The 21129-nt window shown below is 45.0% G+C and overlaps 1 protein-coding gene across 2 annotated transcripts in view; it reads right to left on the bottom strand.

Annotated features, from left to right (window-relative positions):
• VPS13B (vacuolar protein sorting 13 homolog B (yeast)) overlaps positions 1-21129 on the bottom strand; it is a 631834-nt gene that overhangs the window by 19908 nt on the left and 590797 nt on the right. For both annotated transcript variants that reach the window (XM_005879267.2, XM_005879266.2), the window contains exons 51-55: positions 20268-20551; positions 18010-18137; positions 17148-17347; positions 6232-6350; positions 1890-2695 (exon numbers count right to left, since the gene is read on the bottom strand). In XM_005879267.2, coding sequence (XP_005879329.1) covers positions 1890-2695; positions 6232-6350; positions 17148-17347; positions 18010-18137; positions 20268-20551 — 1537 coding nt within the window. The remainder of the gene's footprint in view (positions 1-1889; positions 2696-6231; positions 6351-17147; positions 17348-18009; positions 18138-20267; positions 20552-21129) is intronic.

Here is a 21129-nt window from a genome sequence, read left to right as displayed (position 1 = left end):
GCCACAGCCGCGTGTCTCTGCCAGATCCTGGCACAGACGGGTGCTCCCCACACTGCAGGCACGTGGTGCCCGGCCCGAGGCGTTTCCTCCCAGGCCTGGGTCAGCGCTCGGTAACCTACATGCCTGCTCCTCATGCTAAGAGCAAAAGCTGCCCGAAAGGGTAAGTTTCTGGAATACCCGTCTATTAAATTTGAAATGTTAACAGCTTATTTCTAAATGGTTTCTTAGCAAGAGGGAATATTTCTTCATTGTTGTGCAAGCTATCAAAACAACAGCTCAGCAGGGCCCTCCCCGGACCCTGTCATTTTCAGTTAAGGGTTGTGAGTAGCCCTCTCTACACTGTGCATTTCACGGTGGAGAAAACGCAATCTTACCAGGACGGCAACAACATGAGTCACTGCTGCTAAAATGATCATCTCTGATGGGAATGCATTCCAAGTACAATGCTACAAAGGCTCTCTCTCTGCCATTTCAGAGAGTAAGACTTCCATGTTCCTTTATCAAACGGGGCCCACAAGACCCACTCTGGCTGGTGTTTGTTGCCTAAATTCAGGGGAACTTAAGGAGTCAGACTGTCAAAATGAAACGGCTTCCGAGTGCATTTAGGTCAGGAATGTGTGCTTTGACGCCGGTTACCATAGAGCAGCCAGAATTTTCAAAACACACAATACCCGGTTATTTAGTCAGGGGCACAGACCTCTTTTTCCTTAGATTATCAAATAAAAAAATGACAGCAGCCAACACAATAGCCATCTGTTGTGAATGAATCAAAATTATATCTGTTTTTGTGTGTGTGTGAGATTGGCAAAAAATAGAATATATATATTTTGGTGTGCCACAGAATTGGTTTACGTATGCCATGAGACAAAAAAAAGTTGTAAACTGCTGCCAGAGTATTCTGAAACAACCTGGTCCCCAACACCCAACTCTCAGCACCGCCCTTCCCATAGAACGTTCTGTGTACATATTCGAACCAGCCCGGCGGGCTTTCCCAGCTCGGTGTGTGGGAGGCTGAGGCACCGCGGGCCTTCTGTCATCTGTTCAGACGGACAAGGCCGCACCGGGCAGGCAGAGTCTCTCTATGCATCTTACGAGCAAATCAAGCCTCTGAATTTCTCTCCTACATCTCTTCATGAAAGACTGCAATGAAGACAGCTAACAGCCCGGCCAGTGTGGCTCAGCAGTTGAGCTTCGACCCAGGAACTAAGAGGTCAAGGGTTTGATCCCCCGTCAGGGCACATGCCCGGGTTGTGGGCTTGATCCCCAGCAGGGGGCAGACAAGAGGTAGCTGATCTATGATTTTTCTCACTCATGGATGTTTCTCTCTCTCTATCCTTCTCCCTTCTCTCTTTCTAAAAATCACTAAAAACATTAAAAAAAAAGTGTTGGATACAAACTATAATTGAAAAATAAAATGATTAATAAAAAGAAAGAAAGCTGACAACCTAGAACGGCACTGCTTTTCGGCCGGCTGCTCTTCCTGGCTGCACTGGTGCGCTAACATAGAGCCCGGTACCAGCAAGAGCCCAAAGACTGTTTCCTCCGTGGATTTCCAATTCTAAGTTATGTGACAGCGAATAGAACAGCTGTACTGCTTTAGTGTTTGTTAAGTGCCAAGCAAAATTCAGGGTACTTAATTCAGGATACTTCCATTGTATCCTCTCAAAACCCTCAACAACCCATTTTATCGTGGAGGAAACCGAGACTTGGGGATGTTCAACGACTTGCTCAAGGCCTTCCAGCTAGCGGTGGCGGAGTCCAGGCTTAAATCCATGGCTGTCTACCGGCAAAGCCCACACTCCTCGCCTCTCCCCGTATTGCCTCTTGATGTCCATAAGGCACGACCCCGAAACATCTCCCTTTGCCCAGACCCTCCGCTGTGTCCTCACCTGCTCTGAAAAGAGCCCCCGAGGCGTAGTGCATCGCCAGGGCGTGGATGAGCTGCCGGGCCGTGGTGAAGACGGGGCCTCTTTCAAACACCGAGAAGGAGAGCGGAGTGTGGTCGGAGGCTATGTACAGCTTGAGGGAGGCGTGGATGCTGACCAGGAGGCTCACGGGCAGGATGACCAGTTTCCGCAGCTTCACGGGGTTCACCAGGGCCCTGGCGTGCTGTCTCACCTGCACGGGCAGAGCCTGTGGGCCACCCGGGGACAGGGTGGGGGGACCGGCCAGGCTGCTGTGAGGAAGGTAGGTGTCAAACAAAGTTCTGATGTAGTACACAAACGTGTCTTCCACGTACAGCCGGGCAGGCTTCAGCTCAAAGCTGAGCTCGTGAATGTCACACAGGCAGCTCTGGCCCTCAGTGAAGGTGAGGCCCAGGCGGATGAAACTTTTCCTCCTGCGTTCCTCCAAATCGCCGCTGGACGCGAGGAGGCTCTGCGTGCTGGGGCCCTGAGCGGGCTCTGGCTTCTCTCCCTGGCAGACCAGGACGGCGAAGTGGAAGTTGGACTTGTGGTACAGCTGGTTGTCCAGCTGCAGGTCCCCACAGCAGACCTCCACACAGTACAGCTGGGAGGGCACCGCGCTGGGCTCTTCCCCCAGGAGGGAACCAGCCGCCGGGGCCATTTGGAGGAAAACATTGTCCAGCGTGAGTCTCAGCAGTTCGGAGGAGGCCGTGTGGTGGGTGAGGTCATCGAACACGGCCAGGCTCAGCCGAGTGACGAACATCTTCAACGCCACAGTCCTCGCCCGCGTTCTGGGGAGAGAAGGAAAGAAGAGTGGCTCCCCTGCTGCCTTCCTTTTGTTTGTGTGAATGGCAGTGCCTTAGTCAACACCTGCTGAGGTCCCCTCGGGTCCTCACAAGGAATGTGGGAACTCGACGTGCAGTGCATTGTGCCTGGACAGAGCCCATCACACTCCGACCATCGGGGAATGTTCCCAACGGGACTGCCAGTCCCTGTCATGTTCCTCCACGGGTTTCCCTTATCAACACCAGACTTTTACTCCACTGTCCTCTCGTCTTTGTGCCCGAATCCTCTGCTACCATCATCGCAAGGCAGAAAGACATAGCAAAATAACCAAGCCTCCTTAGCTTTGACAAGGAGAGCAAGCGGAAGGAAAGTGACCGCGAACTGCCCCACCACAAACTGCTCCAGCGTCTCCACCAGCGCTGCTTCCCGCCACTTCTACGGCTCACGGGCGAGTCACTCCCCCTCCTCAAGGTCATCACCACGAGCAGCTTAGAAGCTGTTATTTCTCCTGTCTTAACAAATCCCTCTTGTAGCTCCATTACCTCCTCCAGCTACCACTCATTTTTCTGATCCTTCTACCAAAAGACTCCAAAGAGTTTTTTATATACATCATCCTCTATTCTCCTTCCATTTTCCCTTAACCTTGCTCCACGCAGGCTTCTGCCCCCCAACAGTCTACCAAAGCAACTCTCCTCAAGGTCACCAGTGACTTCCGCCTGGCTACATCAAATGGTGGACTTCAGTGTGTGGCTCACTCAACTACTGTGGCCTTTGATGGCGATAACTCCCTCCAGCTGGGAATAATTTCTTTACATGTCTTCTCTGTCCTACCTCTGGACATCCATCCCCGTTACCTACGTGGCTCCCTCTTAAAGTTCAGGTGCCCAACGCTCAGCCCTTGGTCCTCCACCTCCACTCACTCCCCTTGGAAATACTGTCCAGCCACATGGCTTGACAAGTCATCTATATACTGATGACTTCCAAAGGCACACAGTTAGCCTAGGACTCCTCCGAACTCCAATCTTACATACATAACTGCCTATCCACAGAGTCACTTATATGTCTAAATGACGCTCAACTTGTCATCCGTAATCAAACTCTTGATCCAACCCCAAATCTACATAGTCTTTCCCATCTCAGTTAATGGCAACTACGTTCTACCAGTTGCTTAGACCAAAAAATGTGGATTCCTTCTTGATGCCTCTATTGTTCTCCCTTATCCAATGCATCAGGGAAATCCCATGGGCTTGTCCTCAAAAGGCTATCCAGAAACTGGCCACTTCTTATCTATCTCTGGTGTGAATAACTGTCATGATCTCCTAACTAGTCTTCCTGCTTCCACCCTCGCCTTTATACCATCCACTTCAACAAAGCAGCCAACAAGCATCTAAAATTTTAGATCAGATCATGGAACTTCTCTACTCAAAATGCTCCAAGACTTCCCTGTTTCACTCAGAATGAAAACTGAGCCCCACGTGTCCCTCCTTCCAGCCTTTACTCTCGGACCTCCGGCACTGCACCCCCACGTTCACCCCTCCATCTGGCCCGCATGGGCTTCCCCTGCTTCGCCAGACTGTGCCCTCTGTCTGGACAGCTCTACCTCCAGAAAACCACATCACTAACCCTCTGGCTGCTTTTGGGTCTTTGCTCCAATGTCAACATCTTGAAGAGACTTACACTGTTTTCAAAAACTACCCTCTGTCCTTCCTACTGGGCTCTGTTTTTATATCTGCAGAATGTCAACCTTCTTTACCTTTTATTATAATGAAATAAATTGAGATTTATGATCACCATAAAATTTCCTTTTCCATTATGTTTACCCTTTGTCTTCCCATTCCATGCCTATGAGAATGTGATTCCTCAAGAGCAGGGATTTTGGTCTCTTTACTCACTGATGTACCACTTCCCCTAGAATAGCACCTGCATTCAGTAAGTACTTGAAAAGTAAGCATCGAATAAATGAGTTACGAAGTGCAAGTAAATACGGGTGTCTTTCCTGTTTTCACCACTGGACGCATGGATTGTGGCTCTTGTCATTAACAATGCCCTCCTAATGCTTAGATAAATGTTCATGAAATTCTGGGGTAGACTTAAAATTTTGTACTATGCAATTTAAAATGTAGTCTCTGAATTTTAGTCTCTTAATTAATTTCTTACAAATAATTCTGGGCCAAGAAAACATTCTACTTAACTTTGTTTGAAATATTATAAATTCAAATTAGTAATAATTTGGCAGGGTACAAATTAGTGAGTTCCTACCCATATATGAAAAGCAAGAAAATTTTTAAAAAGGGACCTAAACAAATGTATCAAAGTTGATATCATTTAAGAGTTCATAAAATCAATAATTTTTCTGATTATAAATTTTTACTGTAGAAAATGAAAATATAGAAACTTATTAAATAATCACTTTTAACCCCACACCTACTAACACTTCTGATTCTTTTCAGGCTTCTTTTTAGGAATGTTTCTCTTGTGTGTGTATGTGTGTGAGACAGAGTGGATGTGTGTGCATGCACATTTACTCATGTAGAATATGTGTACATATGACATATAGCTGGGGCCCTATTTATATACTCAACTTTATACTGCTTTCTCCATTTTAGGTTTATCATGTGCATCTTCCTATTACACTATAATCCTCTACGCCTATTTTCTGTGGATATACCACTCGTGGTACATTTATGTGTTATCTATTCCTCTACTGATAGCTGTTGTCCTCTGAATATTTTGCCATTATAATTGGCAATGTGATAAATACTTTTCTGCATATATCTTTGCCAACTTCTCTAATTATTGCTTTAACTCTTAAAATTGGAATTTTCAAGCCAAAGGGATTTTAAAGCTCCTAATATGTATTTCTAAAGTGCTTTCCAGAAAATGGTAACAACATACACTTCAACTAGGACCATATATGATGGAACATATTGTTATTTGATAAGAAATATATTATTTAAATATGCATTTCTCTAATTACTTGTAGATCCTCTTTCTAGAATTTTCTGTTCATGTCTTTTGCCCTTATTTTATTTTTGGAAGAAGAGGCTACCTTCATGGTAAGCCTACTGAATTATATGAGTTCTTTTAATTGAAGGATATTAACTCTTGGATTCATGTTTGTAAAACCTGATGGTGACATTCAGGTTGAAGGGGGAAAATGTGGTTCTAAGAGGTGAATTTACTTTTGATGCAGCTCTAATTGCTAAGTTCAGTTATTAATTACTAGGTTGTCATGTGGATACAGAAGTATTAATTAGCATTTCATGCTAGTGATAACATACAATTTTAACAAGTGTGCTTTAGTTTGTAAATGTTTGTTAATATCACAGAAGAACTGGAAGGGGCATCCAGGTAAGACAATAGATTGCTCCCTATTATAAATATGACTTAATGCTAATAACCATATCCTGATGGATTACCCAATAATTAATCACAAGCTTCAATGTATACATAGGGATGACCAAGAATGGTAAGTGATAGGTTTACAGCTTCATAGTGGGAAAGCTTATTGTCCTGCTGTTGAGATAATGATTAAACCTACTTGTTGGTATTGGTTACAATAGGTCCTGCTTTTCCTTCTGGGGCCAGAGTGATGAAGATGGAGCCACATTGATGGACAATGTCCACGTACACATAGCCAAAGCCAGTCAGGAACACAACCTGCAGGAAGAATATTCAATATCTGATGAAAAAGAAACAAGACACACCACTGAAATGACCGACTCTCAATGTCTCAAGTTCTGATTCAATTCCACAAACACTTCCTGGTTCTCTTTCTGTATATCCATATCCAGCTGATTGAAAGGGAGAAAAGAAAGAAAGACCAAATCAAGATTTTTCAATATCCAGCTGTAAGGTTCATGGGAAACACATGATGGATGACGGGGCATGAGTGTCTTCCTTCCCTGCTTCTTTGGAACAGGCAAATAACCCGGCGAGGTCTGGAGCCCAGCCACGGGCCAGCTGTATGTGTACATACGAATTCCTGTGGAAAAATTCCTCTAATGCTCCGAGCTTCACATGCAATGTGCAAAAAGTTTCAGGCTCTTAAGTGTTGATCTCCTACCACAAGGATGCTCTTCTATGCTGGGGATAAAACAAAACCTACCCACAAAGGCCTGTCATAATCCTTCTAAGGCCCTCACATAACTTGTCACAAGAACATCAGATAACGTCATGTGAATAGAGTCAAAATTAATTTTTCTACAGTGAGAAGGTGGACTCAGACTTAAAAAAAGTTCTAGCTCAGAAGCCAGGTGCCAGGGCAGCAGAACAGATGTCCTTTCAGCCATAAATAGTGATGTTGCTTAAATGGATAAATATTTGAAAACAGAACAGAACTATTTGAAAAACAACTCCAAGAACACCATGTTCACAGCCAGCATTACCTGCGGGTGGGAACAAGAACCTCCTGATGCTTGGAATGTTGATTATTAGGGTTAGGACAGCAAATAAAAGACTGACAATTCCTGGACGAAGGAACAAAGCCAGGTGCCCATGTGAGATGCAATGAATGTCTTCTCATTTTGACCCAACGAAGAGCTACCAGGAGTGTACACAGAACCACAGGAGTGAGTCACAGACTCAGATTTGGAAGCAACCTCAAGGCCACTGAGCTTTTTTCCTGCACAAATGGCGCTTTCTCCTGGCCGTCCCCAGCATCTAGGGCACCTAATGTCGTCTCTGCCTCCTCCCTCTCCTCACCCCTGCAGCCCAGCAGTCATAAGGGCCTCTACGCTGCTGCCTGCTAACCCAGGGCCCTTTTTCATTCCACACCATTGCTCCAGCTTAGGCTCTTGTCTGACACTCAGCCCTAGGATACGCTCTGACACGGTGCCTAGAATACGCTTTCCCCATAAAGTCCTTTCAATTCCTATGTACTTTTGCACATACAGCTTAAGGACACTTTCTTCCATTCCCTAAGTTTTCTAGTCCCGTCCTCAGCTTGATACCACACCTACACCTGCATTCCCACAGTACTTTGACCATATTTCTATTCAATCACAAAGAGTAGTGTTTGCCTTACAGTCATCTGTTTATATACCTGACTTACTAGCAGCCATGAGACCGTCCACTTCCTGGGGGCAGGAGTAGAGTCAATTTGTATTCTCTACGGACTGGACGTGCTTCCCAAATGGATTGCTTCACAAAAATGTCTGTTTCAAAAGACTCCTGTATCCTGAATTTGACCGCTGTGTTCCAAGGTCAGAACTGAACTTGACTGTGATAAAAATCTAGAATGTAGCAACTTAAAAAATGGCCCAGCTCACGTAAAACAGGCATTCTTTGAGAAACACATTATAAAAGCCATTATCTTATATGACATGTAAAGTAAGCCAACTGCCTCTCTGGCCTTGCAGGTGTGAGGTTATTCTCTTAGCACACTTTCTTCTCTCTATCACTGCCCATGACTTTGGCGCGCCCCCCCCACCCCAGGGTTTCACCACACAATGAACAACCAGAATTACTACCCCACAAAGGGAAGGAGGGGACCAGAAGAGGGAAATATATTGTTCTGTTCATTATCAAAGTGATCTTCATGAATTATGACAGGAGGACACTTGTGTGTTCTAAGTAGTAAAAATAAGGCAAGTTGAGGGTTCTGCTCACTGCCCAAGGGCTTTGAAAGTAAGCAAATTAACCCAAACCTTTAAGGCGCTTCTTTCTCTTCTGCAAAGAAAGTTGTGCTGGGTGTCCCTTTCACTCCATTAGAATGGGAGAAGTACTGACGTGAGTTCTTGGAGCCCACCCGCCTTTTTCCCCCAAGTGGAGAGACAGCGCACGCGCAGTGTGCAAAGAAAGTTGTGCTGGGTGTCCCTTTCACTCCATTCGAACGGGAGAAGTACTGACGTGAGTTCTTGGAGCCCACCCCGCCTTTTTCCCCCCTGAGTGGAGAGACAGCGCACGCGCAGTGCCTTTTGTACAGTGGCAGCTCCAGGGATTAGGGAGTTGGCTAACTAAGAGCCAGAGAAACTAGGCACCTGTAATCAGGTCCTCCAGGGGCTGAAAACAAATCCTGGTTTTGGGATGGTTTGACACGCGCAGTGCCTTTTGTACAGTGGCAGCTCCAGGGATTAGGGAGTTGGCTAACTAAGAGCCAGAGAAACTAGGCACCTGTAATCAGGTCCTCCAGGGGCTGAAAACAAATCCTGGTTTTGGTCTGATGGTTTGATCACCCAGTCACTCAGTCAATTTTCAACACTTCAAGAGGACTCACAATGAGCCAGCCACTGTACTAGGCATCAAGAAGATACAATCACGCCCTCAAGTTGCTCAAAGCCGAGGCTGTGAAAAGCCAAGTGCACAAAAGTGAGACAATGCATGGCTAACAGTTTCAGGGCAGAGAGCTAGAAAATGCTCCTCCCTCTCAGTTTATTAACCACCGTGGTTGCTGTATACACTCCTGAGGGCAATGGTTTTGTGTCCATTTCTTCAGTCCTTATAACCAAGAGCCTGGGACTCACTAAAGATCTGAGTGGACGTTATCTCACTGCGGCTCCTGTGGTGGAGACTTCTGTCCACCCTTGTCTGCTGCCCTCTCCTTCCTGGCACGAGCAGGATTCTACTCCTTACCCCGTGCAATTAGGTATGACTAATTTTGGTCAATGAATTGACATGTGTTGCTTCTGAGGCAAAGCATAAAAGAGCCAGCCTTCCCCCCACTGCAGTCTACTGCGTTCTCAATAAACTACTACTGCTCTGTAAATTTATGAACCTAGAGTAAAAGAGACTGTGATTATTTGAGACTCAAAACAAGCTGCAATACTGGCCCAGACAGAGCTCTGAGGGTAGATGCAAGGACTGGAGGAATAATGGGAAGAGCGCTCTTCCAAGAGCAGAAATGGGCTCAAAGACTAAGCTTCGCTTCCAGGGTGCGATCCACAATACGTGCTCTCAGAATTCCAGACTTGTTATGGACGAGAGGCTCTCATCCCTCCTCTTTCCAATTTGGAGGGACCATGCCTGTTATCCTGTCCTGTACAAGGGGGAAGGGGCAGCAGATAGGTCACAGGTCTCCAGAAGGGAGTTACACCCAGACTACGGGAGCCTCATGCAGAAGACTGGGTTTCCACTAGGATGTGACTGGTTAGCATCCTGGGGAGATTTGCTTGTTCTGTGTGTGGAAAAAATGAATTACTAAATGGGGATTGTTTTTTAGTTGTTTGGTATATTACTCAAGGAGCTAGTGGGTCCTAATCAATGCTGTCAGTTATGTTTTACTTTTCTCACTTCACACCATAGCATGGGGGCGGGTGTGTGTGTGTGTGTGTGTGTGTGTGTGTGTGTGTGGAAGGCTATAGGAAGGGAGGTGCTGTTCTCAGTGCAGAACATTCGGGGGCTACTCTGCTGCCATTTGTACCTGTTAGAGCACTCTGTCAGTGACTTTCTCTTACGTGTGGGTCAGTGGTTAGAGTGTCAGCCCGCACACTGAAGGGTTGTGGGTTCAATTCCTGGTGAAGGGCATGTATCTGAGTTGCAGGTTTAGGGCTTGTATGGGAGGCAACCTATTGACATGTCTCTCTTACATCGACATAGCTCTCGCTCTCTCTCTCTCCCCCTCCCTTCCACTCTCTCTAAAAAGCAATGGGAAAAGTAGAAACACTTTAATATAATTTGTGCTTTTTTATATATCATCTTCATTAAAATGATTATTTATATTTATATCCAACATATAATATTTAAAAATATTACACAGTTTTAATTGTATTGAACAAATAAATTACAAGGTGATACATAGGATTAATTTACTTGCAGATGTGTGACATGGCTTGGGAATATACACCCGGCTGAAACATACAGACAAGAGCAGGGCAGAACCTAATTTTCTTACTGTTCAGCCTTTCTTGAACAGACAACATAGCTTTCAAAAGAAACATTAACTTCTCTTTTTTATCCTCTTCAGGGACAAACAGAATGAATTGAAGGCAGAATTTAGAGTTTTCTCCAGTGACCACAAAATAGTATTTTAAAATCTTTTCGAGTTTTGGCTTTGCTGCCGTTTTGATGGTTTTTTCTATCCCTTGGCAGGCCTGTGCCTTTCTACATAGCCCAGTCCCACCGTCTCCTTAGTCCTGTTTTTATTAGCAGTAAAGATGCCTTAACTAGTGATGCATCTATAAGGAACTCACATCCCATCTCTGGGCCTTAGCTTTCTCTCTGTGCCCTGAGAGAGTTGTGTGGCCCTGCTATTAGTGGTCTAGTTACAGGGGTGGGCAAACTTTTTGACTCGAGGGCCACAATGGGTTCTTAAACTGGACCGGAGGGCCGGAACAAAAGCATGGATGGAGTGTTTGTGTGAACTAATATAAATTCAAAGTAAACATCATTACATAAAAGGGTACGGTCTTTTTTTTTTTTTTTAGTTTTATTCATTTCAAGCGGGCCGTAGTTTGCCCACGGCTGGTCTAGAGTTTCAGTGCAGCGCGTAGACCTTGCCCTCATCCTGCTCCACACACTAATGATGACGACGACGGACGTGTAGAACGCATGCTTACCACACCTACAGACGAAGGACAGCCACCACGGATACTTAATATGCTGGATGGCAGCCTCACGTATTTTTTTAAAGTGATTTCAAAAAACTGGACTGGGCCAATAGCAACAAGATTTAATTGATTGGGGAGAAATGTACAGTCCCGCCACTGGGTTAAAATCAACTGTACAGCGAGTTACATGATAAAGGCCTGGGGAATGTGGTTGACCACAAGCTCAATAATAACAAAGAGTCTGAGCTGGTTAATGAAAAGTGAACTCAGTCTCTACTTTCTTCATGGAGGCATGGGGAGGCAGTGGCCGGTTAGACCACATTTGGAATACGGTGTGCCATCCGGCTGCCAGGTTTGTAAAGGGGAACCTAACACACCAGTGTGCTCAGAGCAGGGCAACTGTGGGGATGGGTCTGGGAGTCACATGACTGGAGGAATGAGTCAAGGAACCAGAAAGGTGTGGCCTGGAGGGGAGGACGCTTAGAGAAGTGTGGAGGCTGCCTCCCATGCCTTAGTGTCGCTCTTAAAAGGGAAGTAAATAACCGGATGCTCCAGAGGGCAAAACAAGGCTGCGTGCACGGATGCTACCGGGAAGTCACTTCGAGATAGCAGCACAGACTGCCTCGGTCCCTGTGGCTTAAAAGGGAAGTAAATAACCGGATGCTCCAGAGGGCATGCTACCAGGGAGTCTCCGCGAGATAGCAGCACAGATTGCCTCGGTCCCTGCGGCGGGAGCCTTGCCTGGACACGGGCAACGTCGTGGAAGGGACGCTCGCACGAAGGAAAGGGGTCCTAGAAAACCTCTGACCGGTGCTTCTGTGAATGTTCCGGTAGCGTATTTGCAGCCGGGACAGGACTTCGAGGGCAGACAGCGACCTTAGCTTCATGTATAAAAAACAAGACAGGGCCGCGTCTGACCACATCCAGGTTCCAGCCTGATCCTGCTCCACCAGTTACAACCCACCCAGCTGACTCCTCGGTAAGCCTCAATCCTCTCACCAGTTAAAAAAACACACACATAAAAATTATTGCTCTATTTTAGAATTTTTGTGGGGATCAAAGGCTCTATCTTAGGACTTCGTACACTTGACAACATTAATTTAGTTACTCAGGTCTCTGAAGGCAGGAATTAGGCCTTTCTCAGGGCAAAAGGTTTGGCCCCTGATAGGCCCTCAATAAAAGTTTATGGAATAAATGAATGAAAGAGTGTGGATGTGAGCGCACTCTGTAAATGGTGCAGAGCTACATAAACACGAAGGACTGCCATCTCCCCTCCCCACACCCACACACAATGGGAGAAGAAAACAGCAAGGACAGTGACCCACGACACAATTATGCGAGGAGTCCAAGATCATGGGTATTTACTGGGTCATTGTAGAAGTCATCAGCAAAGGGATTATTTTAATCTGAGTTTTGGGGTTCAAACCACTCATCCTTCTCAACTCATACAAATTAACAAAAGGAAGACAAACAATCCACCTAAAAAATGGGCAAAGGACCTAAATAAATAGACACTTCTCCAAAGTGGAAATACAGATGGACAAGAGACATATAAAAAAATGCTAAAAGTAAATCATCAGAAAGATACAACTTAAAACAACAACGAGGTATCACCTCACACCTGTCAGAATGGCTACCATCAACAAATCAACAAATGACAAGTGTTGGTGAGGATGCGGAGAAAAGGGAACCCTAATACACTGCTGGTGGGAATGAAGACTGGTGCAGCCACTGTGGAAAACAGTATGGCGTTTCCTCAAAAAGTTAAAAATGGAACTGCCATTTGACCCAGTGATCCCACTTCTAGGAATACAAGCTAAGAAAACAAAAAAACCAAACAGAAAGGAAATATGCATCCCTATGTTCACAGCCGCACAATTTACAATAGCTAAGATCTGGAAACAGCCCAAGTGTCCATCTATAGATGGGTAAATAACAAAGCTGTGGTACATTTACATCGCGGAATACTCTGTAGCAGTATAAAAAGAAGGATCTCTTACCCTTTGAGACAGCATGGAGGGACCTGGAGAGTATTATGCTAAGTGAAATAAGCCAGTCAGAGAAAGACAAGTATCACATAATCTCACTCATATGTGGAATCTAATGAACAAAATAAACTGATGAACAAAATAGATCCAGAGAAATAGAAGCACGGAACAGACTGTCAAATCTCCAAGGGAAGGCAGGGATGGGGGTGGGGGAAGTGGGGAGAGATTACCTTGGAAACTTATTCTATATAATAAAGAGGTAATATGCAAATTAACCCTCACAAGATGGCTGCCTACGACCAGGCCGGCAGGGGGGTGAGGGACGACCAAACGACTGAATAGCAGGCTGTGTGGGGTGACCAGGCCGGCAGGGGGGCTGTGAGGGGTGACCAGGCCAGCAGGGGGGGCAGTTAGGGGCAACCAGCAGGCAGGCAGGTGAGTGATTAGGAGCCAGCAGTCCAGGATTGTGAGAGGGATGTCTGACTGCCGGTTTAGGCCCGATCCCCATGGAATTTCATATGCACCGGGCCTCTAGTATACATATATGAATAGCCCACGGACACAGATAATACTGTGGTGAAGGCCTGGAGGGGGGGAAGGGCAGGGTGGAGGGGGTCAATGGAGAAAAAATAGGGGACATCTGTAATACTTTCAACAATAAAGATAGATTTATAAAAATAAAACATAGTACTTCTTTGTGTCATTAAAAAGTTATCTTCTGCATATTCCCTTCCATAGTTCATTACAAAATTATACAACATGACACTATCCTATTCACAAAGCCGAGACAAGGGGGCACATCGATGACTGACAAAAGCTACAGGACTTCTCTTCCTTGCAGCTTAACAGGAATTTTCTGGAGTTTTAATTCTGCTTTTTGAAATTTGCATGATGTGCCTCGGAGAGGGCTGAGGAAAGCCTCTGAGACAAGCTCACTCCTACAGAAGAGCTGCTTCCTTTCATCAGAGGACACACTCCCTCCCTCCCCAGTGATTTATACGCCTGGTGCACTATTGAGGCCGCGGCCGCGAGGGGCTGGAACAAATCTTCCTGCCGAAGAGGAAGTACGCCCTGGTCTGCAGGACATATGGCACACAGTTCCTCGAAGATTAATGGGAACATGACACTCTGCTGGGTCCTCAGACCAGGGATGATAAGGGTGTTGGAAAGTACCTCCCCTCTTAGCTTTGAAGTATCCCTGACTACAAAGGTTGGAGGAAATTTAGAGTGGATGGGAATCCCCGAAATAAGGTTGGCGGGCAGAATGCCCGACTGTAAAGACGTCCCAAGACCATATATAAGCCAGGTTTTGAAACTCTTCTAACGGACACAGAGTAGCTCGCAGTATTTACTTTGTAAATTAATGTGACCAGGAGCGTCTCCTGAGGCTGCACAGACTCTCACTGTTCATCGAACAGCCTGTGGATGGAAAGCACACTCTGGGTATTTTGGAGCCTCTGTGAATACAGGTCTCCAAAGTGAGTGTGGTCTCCAGGCTGCTTGGCCTCCTGCACCTGCCCCCGGACAGGTCCTTCAGCTCTTTGCACAGCGACTGCTCTACCAAGCTCCCCCTCCCCCTTTCTCTCTCTCTCACAGATGATCCATTCCACACTTCACAATAAACTTAAGGCCACTGAGTACCAATTCACTCAATGTTCTGGCCCCATCCCTCCAAATACCTCCACCTACACCTGTGTCCCTTCCGCACTCCTTTCCATGGTCAGATAAGAGGACATGGCCCTTCTGTTGAAGTCGAATTACAGGCTCTGGGTTTGGACATGTCTATCTGGGCAACTCCTTGCTCACATTTTCCACTTCTTTACTGACTGCTCCCCTGCAGCATGCAGCGAGCTTCCTCCCCTCTGGTCTCGTCTGCTTCATGGCCTCGCTCCTGGGAAGAACACCTTCCCCCTTTTCCTCCCGTCCCTCATTTCCATTCACTCTGCACTTGTACTTCGCTACGCTGTTTTCCTCTTTCCACATCTCACGCCCTGTGCACTTCCGCACTCAGGGGCTTCGTGCTTCCACCTGCCGGGCTTTCCTCCTCCCTCTCTGCTTCCTCCTCAGTCTCTTGCTGCACTGTACTTATATAATGAAGTTTCCCAAGGGTAGGCCTGGAACCCTCTTTCTCTTCTCCCTTGGTAACCTCATCTTCTCATTCATTCATTCATTCATTCATTCATTCATTTGATATTTATTAACATCTTATTGTGCTGACTGGTACTATGTTGTAGGCTGAGAATGAAAAAGGCAAATATCAAATGTTCTGTAAAAAAGAAGGAAATCTTACCTCTTGTGATAGCATGGAGGGACCTGGAGAGTATTATGCTAAGTGAAATAAGCCATCAGAGAAAAGAAAGTACCATATACTTTCACTTACATGTAGAATCTAATAGACAAAATCAACTGATAAATAAAACGGAAACAGTATCATAGACAGAGAATAGACTGGCAGCTGTTAGAGGGGAGAGGAGTTGGGGACTGGGTGAAAAATGTGAAGTGATTGAGCAAAACACAAAATAAAAACAAATTCATAGACACAGACAACAGTGTGTGATTACCAGAGGGAGACAGGGTGGAGGGAGGTAGAAAAGGGGAAAGGAGGATAAATGGTGAAGAAAGGAAACTGGATTTGGGTTGGTGAACACACAATACAATATACAAGTGATATATTATGGAATTATACACCTGAAACCTGAATAATTTTATGAACCAATGTCACCTCAATAAATTCAATTAAAAGATGTAAAGTGCTTAGCCCAATGCCTGTCATACAGTTGGTGATTATTAAATGGTAATCATTATTATTACTGTACATATATTCATAATTTTAATGTGTTTTGTTATCATTATAATGGGACCTACTTCAAAAGCTTATTGTGAAGATACAATAAACTAATAGATGAGAAAGAACATTAAAAAAGTTCAGCACAATATTATTTGGCCATAAAGTGGAATAAAGTTCTGATACCTGTTATAACATGGACAAACCTTGAAAATATTATGCCTAGTGAAATAAGCCAGACACAAAAGGACAAATATTGTTTGATTCCACTCTTGTGAGGTGCCTAGAATAGGCAGTCAGACACAGAAAGTACAATAGAGGCACCAGGGGCTGAGAAAAGGGGAACATCGGGGGTTACTGCTTAGTGGACAGAGCGTGGGTTTGGGATTCTGAAATAGTGGTGATGGCAGTACGACATGGTGAATGCCACTAAATTATCTATTACAAATGGCAAATTTTAAGCACAGCAGAAACAAAATGCTTGACTCATGTGCCATTTTCAATAAAAATAACACCAACTAATATCCAGAGTAAGACAGGGACAAAGTCAGGACCTTTTATCTGTTCAGAATTTTAAAACTCTACTTATATTTGCAAAGTTTTATAGACTACTAGGCAAAATATGTATTTTAAAATTAGTAAACTTTTGCCCTGGCCGGGTGGCTCGGTTGGTTGGAGCGTCATCCTATACACCAAGAAGGTTGTGGGCTTGGGGCACATACCTAGGGTTGTGGGTTCAATCCCTGGTTGGGGTGCACATGGGAGGCAACCAATTGATGTTTCTCTCTAAAAATCACATATCCTCAGGTGAATACTAAGTAAATAAATAAAATTAGTAAACCTTCAAAAGAGGGAACTGATCTAGGGTTGTCATTATGATTGTCTTAACATCTGCCCAGTTGGACTACCTTCTATGAGAGAAGCCCAACAATTTCATTTCGTTTTTGACCTTGTACTAGACCTAAGGTGGGCTTCTTTTCCAAGTGCCCCTCTCTGGTAAACAGCTGTATAAAATGCTTTAGAGATACATACGCTGCACTTATATTTGAGAATTTATAACATGAGGATACATACACGCCCTAATGCAGAAACAGGAAGTTCAGCATTTAGAAGACTATGCTTAAAAACAGAAAACCACAGGAATCTCAGAAAAGGGAATTCTCCTTCGGGCAGTAGCAGGACCGCACGGCTCACTGACCTGCGTTCCCTGGCTGTTGATGTCGATGGCATCGCTCCACTCGGTCGTCATTTCATCCTGGAGTTCCACCCTCAACAGGAGGCTGGGGAGGAGGTCTCTGGTCTTGCAGTCTGGGTAACTGGAAATCTGATGATAAAGCTCATGATGGACTGAGCACTCAGAAGGGACTTTTCTGCAATAAACCTCAAACTTTGGAATATCTAAAAAAAAAAAAATGCATATTTAAAATTTATTTCATTAATAATATTACTGATACTTGTTTTCAGAGCTATAAGCTTAGATAACACTAATGACCACTCATATTTGGTCAATATACATACAGTTCTTGGTTAGATAGCCATGTTGCTGAGATAGTATTTGTAAATAAAATTTTTATTGACCAAATGGAAATTAAATGTTTTACACTCTGTTACTCTCTAGAGCAGTGGTTCTCAACCTTCCTAATGCCGCAACCCTTTAATACAGTTCCTCATTGTTTTGGTTACCCCCAATTTCACTGTTACAAATTGAACATAATTAAAGCATAGTGATTAATCACAAAAATAATATGTAATTACATATGTGTTTTCCGATGGTCTTAGGCGACCCCTGATCTAGAGGAAGGCCTTCACAAATATCAATAAAGAAAATGTCTTATTCAATTTAAAGAAAATATAAAAAAGATTTAAAAAAAGGCATATGGAGGCTTAGGCCTTTAAAACAAACTCACGGATATTAAACAGAGTGTGGCAAGAAAAACTTTATAGGGGAGGAATAATATTTGTATTTAAACATTCTTCAAAGGATCACAAATACTAAGTCAAAATCCTCCGGAAAAAAATACAAGTTCTGTATCATTTAAATTCAATGCTATAAAATATACCTTTAATGTTTTCCTTTATCACTATTGTTACTGGACATCTGTTGTGGAAAATGATTCGAGGGCTAGGGTCTTCTGAGAAGGTTAAATAAGTCACTCCAAAGTGTTCTTGATATGTCAGTGCAATAGCCCTAGAACAGAATCAAATCAGATGAAAGAAATGGTTTAGAAATAAATTTATCTTTTTCTCCTGATCCATGTTTACTTTGGCTTGCAATATTCAGAACTCTACAATCCTTTTCTTTTATAAATCAGAGGAAATGTTTTCTAGAGAAAGTAGGGCATCTTCTTACATATTAACTGCCATATATTAATTATAGTTTACTGATTTTTTCCTGAAAACAATTTATTGTAAACTACTGTTTAAAATGTGAAAACGTGGTTAAGAGAATAACCCTAACTTCTACACTCAGAGAATGGCAGGTTACCACCTGCTAGCCTTCCTCTGGCCACTTTCCCCTCAGTGCGCATGAGCCTTAACTTTTCAGACAGGTGCTTTCTCCTCCAAGTGCCTGGTAAATTTGGGCAGAGGGGGAGCTGGAGTGCTTTTAGCAGGACTCCGAGAGAATTCGGGTACTTGCTCTTTTTTTTTTCCCCCCCTAGAGGTGGGTAGGCTCATAATGGCCATTTGTCTTCACAAGCATCATACTTTGCAGGATCTCCATTTTGACTACCAACAACAAAGCTGGATTATTCGGCACCAGACTGCTGTGTGGGTCAGGCTGCCTTCTACAATAGAGCGACAAAATTTTTCCAATTTAGACCTAATAAACTACCAAACAACAGTTCCTATCAAAGCAGGAAAAATTCTCTCTGAAGTTTAAATTACATGGATTATTTAAATTAATCAAATAAATCAGATATTTGCCATTTATCCTGTTCACCAGTGTCTGAGTCCTTCCTGAAGACTGTATGTGTCTGAAATGGGAAAGTGAACTGTCCACTGGCATTTGGGGAAATCCCAGTACCACCACCACGAGATGTGCACTGTTCCACTGAGGAGAGGAGGGAGGGGGCGGGGCAGCAGGAGGTGAGTTCCTTTCAGAGTGCTGCCCTTGGGTCCGCACCCAAGTTCTCTGCCAGCTTGACTTTGAAAGAGCTGAGCAAGCCAACCTCAGAGGATTTTCTTTTGGACGGCCACGAAAACTGGGGCCCGCACTAACATACGGGCTTTAAATCTAACATCTCGCTTAATAGTTAAGAATAAGATTCAATTATTTTAATAAAATTATGTCTTATAATTCTTAGAATTTTAAAGTTTCAAGTAGAAACTTTAATTTTGTCTTTAAGTTTAAGAAATAAGCATGTTTTCTAGACATGGGCTCACATCACTTTCAAAACACTTCCGTAAACTCACCACACTTCACTTCTCCCATCAGAACGGAAGGACGGCCACTCCTCTGCGGAGGGAGGGGTGAAGTGTGCATAAAGCATGGATGAGGCTGGATGTTGTGAAAGAAGGAGGGATGCATGCGTGTGGGGTAAAGTGAGTTAGGAAGTTATCTTCTAAAGTGTTACCACTAGAAATAGTGCCTCGCCAAGTTCGGATGACTAACATCTCAAATAAAGTCTGTAAATCCGCACTCACGGGAATAAGGTCCCTCTCCTGCGGCCACGTTTTCTTTTGTACTTTCACGTATGGCCTACGTAAGTTTCCCCGGCAGCTACAGAGAGGACATAGTGCAAGCAACACAACCACAAAATAAAAGTCCAGTCTGAACAAACCACTGGCCGTCCCTGGCTCGAGTCCGCGGTGGTTATTTGCATAATTGGTAACTTGTGTGCAGGAACGACCACAGAACAGAGTCTTCTGTAACTTGTGTTTATCTAAGTTATCTCCCTTAATGACTTTTTGAGAAAAATTCCATTTTAAAGTAAGATATGGGAAAAGAAAAAGGTTTTCCAACTCGACTCTCATATTTTAACCCTTATTTCCTATCATTTGACAGGGGCTAAGAGGTCATAAAAGAGGGCGGTCTTTTCCTTGTGATGCAATGCTGCTGTTATTCGAGGGTACAGACACCGTCATCTGCCCCAGGAGGAGCCGCCCGGGGAAGAATCTCACCACAGTCTCCTGGGGCCACCCACACGTGGTCTTCACATTTGTCCAGTTGTATGCTCTGGCTCGGAGCTGTTAACAATGAAAGTGAACCCTAGCTTTCCACACGGTGAACGTGACCATTATTCTCCTGTCTCTTTCCACACCTCCATCAACAGCTGCAGTGACAAGCAAACCAGGGCATTCACATGGTGTAAACTACCTGGTACAGAATCCGTCTTCCCCGCGACTGCCGAAGGGCACGGCCACACTCTGCCTGGGAAAGTCCTGCCGAACCACAGCCGGCAGGCTCCAGCACTGGGAGCTGCCTGCACCTGTGGCCGGAGAGAAGGCCAGAGAGATCTGTTTCTGAAGCAGAGATGCATCCAACGCTGACTGACTGAGGTCAGGCATTAAGTCCCAGCAAGGAAGGGAGCTGCAGTGCACAGCAGGCTGCTCGCCACCTGGGCAAATGCTGAAGGTAGTGCTGTCGGGAACGCGAAAATACTGAAACAAAGAACAGACAATGCAGAGAGCACACTTACTACAGTACACAGAGAAGTTAAGGTTTTTCAAGCAAAGTGTCTAAGAAACCATAGCCATGTAATCTCAGGGGTGGCCCCAACCTAATGCTTCACGAAGCCCCCGGGTGGGGAGAAGCAGAATTTATTGTCAAATCCCTTCCCTACAATGCAAATGTTATTGACCTCTATTTCCCACCTGGGTACTTCTGCTCACCTATTTATTTATTAACTAGAGGCCCAGGGCACAAAAATTTGTGCACTCGGGGGGCGGGGGGAGGGGGGTCCCCCAGCCCGGCCTGTGCCCTCTCGCAGTCTGGGACCCCTCGGCAGATAACGACCTGCTGGCTTAGGCCTGCTCCCGGGTGGCAGAGGGCAGGCCCAATCCCTAGGTGCAGCCCCTGGTCAGGCTCAGAGCAGGGCCGATTGGGGAGTTGGGGCGCCGCCCCGTCATGCACAGAGCAGGGCAGATCAGGAGGTTGAGCCGATTGGGGGGTTGGGGCACCGCCCCCTGTAACACTCAAGGCAGGGTCGATGGGGAGGTTGCGGCGCCACCCCCTGTCA

This window comes from Myotis brandtii, unplaced genomic scaffold (genome assembly GCF_000412655.1).
Source record: "Myotis brandtii unplaced genomic scaffold, ASM41265v1 scaffold59, whole genome shotgun sequence".
In the NCBI taxonomy this organism is placed as follows: Eukaryota; Metazoa; Chordata; class Mammalia; order Chiroptera; family Vespertilionidae; genus Myotis; species Myotis brandtii.
This window is presented reverse-complemented; position numbering and strand designations above follow the sequence as displayed.